The sequence below is a fragment of the Monoraphidium neglectum genome (genome assembly GCF_000611645.1).
Source record: "Monoraphidium neglectum strain SAG 48.87 unplaced genomic scaffold scaffold03705, whole genome shotgun sequence".
Taxonomy (NCBI): Eukaryota; Viridiplantae; Chlorophyta; class Chlorophyceae; order Sphaeropleales; family Selenastraceae; genus Monoraphidium; species Monoraphidium neglectum.
In genome coordinates, this window is record NW_014009924.1 from 127 (window position 1) to 5,809 (window position 5,683).

The window sequence follows — 5,683 nt, forward strand, 5'->3', positions numbered from 1 at the left end:
GCCTCGTCCCAGCGGCTGCCAGAGGGGCGCCGCCCCGCCGGGTCCTCGGGGGGCGGCCCTGGGCGCCCGCGGCCGCCCTGCGGGGGCAGTAGCGCCGATGCGTCAGGCGCGCAGGTGCAGATGCGCATCGACAAACAACATGCACTTGGCACGAGGGCATGCTGTTGGGAGCACTGCGCATGCCTACCCGGCATGCAGAATGGCATGTGCGCGCCGTCCCCTAAGGTTCGCGCGCACCGGTGTGGGGGGCCCGCCAGGGCCCCAGCGCTCTCCGGGCCTGCCGCCATCCGCCGGCATGCCCTCCATGCTGCGGCGCCAGCTGTCGGCGCGGCCCATGCTGCTCGACATCTCCGGCCGGCCGGGCGGCAGCTCGTCGGGCAGCGAGCCGTCTGCCACCAGGCGGCTGCGGATGGGGCCGCCTGCGGGCCGGGGGTAGGGGCAAAGGGTGTGTGGCTGTGCCCGGCAAGAGGCGGCCGCAGCGGCCACACCCAGTTGAGTTGGTGTGCTCGCCGTGCCTAGCAGACTGCGAGCTGCCGCGGGCGCCAGCTGGAAGCTCACCTGGCCGCAGGAAGTTGGCCGGCCCCGCAGGACTGCGCGCCGGGGGGAAGGCCGCCGGCTTGGCGTCCTTGACAGCCCAGTCGGGCTTGGGGCCAGCGTCAAAGAACGTGAGCTCCTCCATCTCCCTGCGCGGCGTCGCATGTGAGGTGGCTTGGGTTATGTCCCAGCTGCTACCCACGCCCTGTGGGGAAACATGGCGCACGAGCCTGAGGGAGGCAACCAATTGGCTGGGCAGCCTGCTGCAGCTGTGGGCGCTCTGCGGCGCCCGAGGGAGATCACGCGCCCTTGCAGAGCAAATCAAACGCGCGATCTGCCCACCTGATGACCGAAATGTCTGCTCCATCTGGCAGCTTGTCGAGGCCAGGGCCCTCGCGGATGGCCAAGAGCTCCTCTCGCGTGTAAATGATCCGGCCCATCTCGAGCGCTTGCTAGGCGCCCAGCGCCGCACCCCAGACTCCACCAGGCAGAGAGAAACACTCAAGTGTCGGCTTATTGTCGGTGAGGGGCTCTACCTGCGGCCAGTGTCACAGATCACCGCTCGAGAGACTAGGTTGGCTTTTGTGTGCCTGAGGGCAGGACTGAAGAGAGACTCGTTGAAGCGTGGTCGACCTGAGAGCCAGATGTTGTGACCACGCGGAGCCGTAGTTTGGACTCCAGGGCTGGTCGACATGGAGCAGCTGCAGGCATAGCAGCAGCAGTGCCTCGACTCACTTGGAGCAATGAGCTTCTCCACAGCCGACCAAACGCTTTGGATATGTATCTTGGCATCAAAGGCACTTCATTCGAAGTATTCTAGCAGGGCAAGATCGCCACAATGCGCGCCGTCGAACTCCGACAGGCGGGATGCTCTGCCCTAAGCATTCGTCGCGTAGGAAGGCCTGCTGTGCTTCGCAACGCGCGGCCCGTCCGAGCGCTCCCTGGTGGCGGTGAGCCGGGCGAGGGGATCGGCGCGCTCAGCACACCTCGACCTACGATCATCCATGCAAGGGAAAATAAAGGTCTGGCAATGACTCTGATAGCAACTCGCCATGACAGGTGTCACCTCGGTCCGCGCGTGCCTGCAGGGAACGATGCTCCCAAGTTTCAGTCCGAGCAGCCCGTGATCCCGCAGCAGCAGTATATTCCTGAGGCAGTTCAGGACGCCCAGCAGCAGTACGTCCCCTATCAGCAGCAGGTGTGCGCGCGAGCGGCACTCCCGCCGGTGGGCTGCGAGTGACTTCAGCTGGCCAGCGGCCTACCTCGCAGGCCGTCCGATCGTGTCAAACCGGTGTTTGATTGCTGTCTGTGTCACGGTGACATTCGAACTGAACCCTGTTTCGCGGATCCCTTCGTCCCCTTGGCCGCCCATCTTGCAGCCCGGCGTGCCGCAGCAGTACTACTCAGCAGCCCCCCCGATGCCGCCGCTGTACCCTGCGGCGGCGTACGGCCCGCCGCCGGCCACCGCAGCGGCCGCCGGCGTGCCGTGGTGGGTGTGGATGGGCGCGGGCATCATCGTCGCCAAGGTCTTGGACTTTGTGAGTCGCTGATGCCCTGTCGGTTGTTTTGCTGCTGGGGCGCAGGGTCAGTCCAGGTGGCCCACGGGGGACAATTGCAGGCATGCATGGCTGCGGAAGTGGAGACCGTGGCGGTAGATCCAGCAGCAAAAACGCAGGCACTGTGCGGCTGGCGGTTGCTGGGGCCTTGGCTTCTCAATGGCTCTCCGCTGTGCTGGGCTGGCCTGGGGCAGCAGCGTCGGGCGTTGCGCCGGTCTGCGCTCACAGATTCTTGTGCTGGCTGCCCCTTGACACACAACACACAGGTGCAGAACCTCATGAAGAAGGGGCCACAGGCCATGATGACGGAGATGGTGCGCCCTGGCCGGGCTGGCGAGGGCGTTGTCTTGGAGGGGGGGGGGACGATGGGGCACGGCGCTTGCAGCAAGCAGCAGCGGGCCACGGGCCCAATTGCATGGATGGGTGGTCTCATGGAGCGTCCCCTGCTTTTTCTTGCTTTTGCGGGGACAGGGGGCGCGAGGCAGGGGTTGCCGTGGCCGTTAACTCACAGATTGGGGGAGCCAGGCAGCTCACGGGCCACAACATGGACGCGACAGGGAACGCAGTCTCGGCAAACCCAGCATCTGACCCTCATCCCCCCCCCCCTGCATCACCAGGCAATGAAGCAAATGATGAAGGGAATGAACATGCCGCCCGGCATGAACATGCCGCCGGGGGGCGCTCCTGGAGCCAGGTCAGCAGCACGAGCAAGCGCTTTGGGGCAGCTTTCAGGCAGCCTCCCTTGTGGGCGGCAGGTGTGCAATTCTGTGGCGCGGATGGAACCCATGCATGGATTTCTTCTGAACATGCAAAGTCCAGGCACTGCACGTCTGGCCAACTTGCCCCTCACAACCCCACCCGTATGTCGCAGCCCCTTTGGCGCTGGCGCGCCGCCCAACTTCGGCCCCTACGGCGCCTCCAACCCCTTCGCGCCCAACTTCAAGCCCCCGGTCGACACGACCGCGACGGCAGTTCAAACCCCCACGCCCGCCGCGCCCGCCGCGCCCACCGCCGACAATGGCGCGCCTCGGGGCGAGAAGTTCGCGGCGCGCGTGGCGAGCCCTGACGGGGGCAAGGCGGCTGCAGGCTCAGGGGCGGCCGCGGGGAGGGCGGAGCCCCCCAAGGCGACCACAAACGGCATGCCAGGTGCGGGGTGGGCAGGGGCTGGCTCATGCACGGGCCAGGCGTGAGCCGACGGCGTCCGCAGCGCTGCGGGGGCGGTCGCCCTCACAAGCAAGACAGCTGCGGCCTCCGTCAACAGCCCGTCGCCCTGCGCTCACGTGCGCGTCGCCCCTCTGCCTCGCTTTCAGTGGTGGAGGCCGCCGAGGTGAAGGAGCCCTCGAGCAGCGGCAGGGGCGCCGCCGGCGCCAGCAGCAGCGCCAGCGGCAGCGGCCCCGCGTCGGGCTCGGCCAGCAGCTTCTTCACCGACGTGGGCGGCGGCGGCGCGGGCGGCAGCGGCGCGCCGGGCGAGCAGGCGGACGTGGGGCAGATGACGGCGATGATGGAGCAGATGCTTCGGGACCCCAACATGCAGAAGATGCTCTACCCCTACCTGCCTGAGCCGATGCGCAACCCCGACAGCATCGAGTGGATGCTCAACACGCCGGAGGTCCGGAGGCAGCTGGAGCAGACGCTTGCCAGCTCGGTGGGTTGGGCGGCCGCCAGGGACTGCGCCTGCCTGCGGGAGTGGGCGGGGAGCAGCGGCCACGTGTTTGGAGTCAGCCGGGGAAGGGTGCGAGCTGCTGTGCAGGCGCTTTCAGTTGGGGGGCCAGGTCGTGCGTGGGCAGATGTCGGAGGCGACTGCTGCAGGTGGCGGCTGCCTGCTTTGTGGTCGACACCAGCCACGGGCAGGTCTGTCGAGGGCCGCTGCAATTCGCCCTCCCTGACTGCGACCGCCTGCCGGCGTCAACCCCTCAAACCAACAGGGCATGACCATGAGCCCCCAGATGATGCAGATGATGCAGCAGATGGACTTCTCTCAGGAGAAGGTGCAGCAGCAGTTCAGCGAGCTCGGCCTCAAGCCCGAGGACGTCATCAGCAAGGTGCGGGGCAGCCCTGACTTGGCGCGCTTGATTGGCGCACCGCGCACCCGCCCTGCTGCAGCCGTGCCGAGTCCGCGCCGCCGCGGCGCGCAGGCATGCGCCGCCACGACCTCCGATCTTCCAGCATCTCTCCTAGCCAGCTCTCGAGACGCCCCTGGTAAGCGAGCCGGCACCTTCCTTGACTGTGCCGCGCATGCGCGTGTCATCCACCTGCGCAGGTGCTGGAGAACCCGGACCTGGCCTCTGGTTTCGCCAACCCCAAGGTCCAGGCGGCGATCTTTGACATCAGCCAGAACCCCATGAACGTGATGAAGTACCAGGAGGACCCCGAGATCATGAAGGTGCTGGAGAAGGTGACCGAGCTGTTCTCGCCCAACGCGCCGAAGCCGTAGACGCCGTCGCCAGACGATGTGCCAATCGATGTTGTAAATGTCCGTCCTTGGACCCTTGACGGGGCTTTTTCGTCCATGTCGGGTTTGGCAGAGGTCGTGGGGTGGTTGGCAACTGCATCTCTTGAGGGGCGCAGCAGAGCAGCAGGCACACTCAGCTACAGAGCATATCAATCAAGCTTTCAAGTGATATCTCCAACTCAGCGGGAACGGCATCTCTCTCAGTCGGAACGGCGGGCGAGTGACCCTTCGCACTCGGAAGAGATCGGTTGGTAGGGAGGTGCGGTTGGCAATTGTGTTTGCTACCAAGTTTGTTGTGCTTGTCCGGCGCCGCCCTGCTGGCTTTCGCCCAGCACCGATCTACGCGCGGCTTGCGTGCAGGGCGTCGTGGCGGGTGTTCACGGTCGCAAAGGTGAATGTTTCGTACTATTTGTCATATTACGCGCGCCGAAGGCCTCCAGAGGGCGTAATTTTTCCGCCAAGAGCGCGGCGCGCGCAGCACGCGCCTGCGCAGCCACCGAAACCACGCCAGTAGCGAGCCCCGAGCTTGCCCTTCTACACTTGTTTACTGTTGCAGGAGCGCCGTCATGAGGCGGCCCACACGGAGCGCTTCTGCGCCCGCCGCGGAGGCGCCCGCGGGCGCGGAAGCGCCGCCACCCTCCGCACCCGGCCCCAAGCCGCGCTCTCGAGGAGTCCGGCGCGTCGCTGCGGATAGCACACAGCCGAACGCCGGCACTGCCGCCACCACGGCCGCAACCGGCGACGAGGCCGCACCAACGCGCCGCAGGCCCTCGCTGGCGCCTGTGCCCGCGCGTGCGCCAGTTCCCCCGGCGCCTCAGGGCCGCCCTCTTCGCAGCGGCCGCAGCGCCGCGGCGGGCCTGGCTGCCGCGCCGGCTGCCGCCAATGAAGGCGGCGGCAGCAGCAGCTGCGAAGAGGAGGGGGACGAAGAGGAGGGGTCTGACTCCGAGCAGGGCTCGGCAGAGGAGAAGGGGGCACAGCAGAATGAGCGGCAGGGTGATGACGAGGACGATGACGCGCATGAGGGGGCGGGGGACAGCGAGGAGGACCTGGAAGTCGAAGAGGCACCCGCGGCCCCGCGCCGCCGCGGCGCCGCCTCGTCCCGCGCCGGCGGCGCCGCCGCGGCGCTCGCGCGGAAGCGGGC

At 67.3% G+C, this 5,683-nt stretch overlaps 3 protein-coding genes across 3 annotated transcripts; 2 read left to right on the top strand and 1 right to left on the bottom strand.

The window, feature by feature from the left end:
- Window positions 1-237: 237 nt before the first annotated feature.
- On the bottom strand, window positions 238-974 carry MNEG_13231 (hypothetical protein; the record flags this gene model as incomplete). The annotated part of the gene is made up of 3 exons (XM_014038295.1): window positions 238-419; window positions 559-683; window positions 877-974. Coding segments are annotated over 3 exons (405 nt in total), but the record flags the coding sequence as incomplete, so codon positions are not given.
- A 427-nt stretch (window positions 975-1,401) lies between these two features.
- MNEG_13232 (hypothetical protein) lies at window positions 1,402-4,524 on the top strand (the record flags this gene model as incomplete). Its single annotated transcript, XM_014038296.1, has 9 exons — window positions 1,402-1,426; window positions 1,623-1,732; window positions 1,914-2,072; window positions 2,357-2,404; window positions 2,708-2,784; window positions 2,962-3,236; window positions 3,401-3,735; window positions 4,016-4,132; window positions 4,351-4,524. 9 exons carry the CDS (start codon window positions 1,402-1,404, stop codon window positions 4,522-4,524), a joined length of 1,320 nt encoding a protein of 439 aa, XP_013893750.1.
- Window positions 4,525-5,108: 584 nt separating this feature from the next.
- MNEG_13233 (hypothetical protein) lies at window positions 5,109-5,638 on the top strand (the record flags this gene model as incomplete). The annotated part of the gene is made up of 1 exon (XM_014038297.1): window positions 5,109-5,638. A coding segment is annotated over one exon (530 nt), but the record flags the coding sequence as incomplete, so codon positions are not given.
- Window positions 5,639-5,683: the final 45 nt, after the last annotated feature.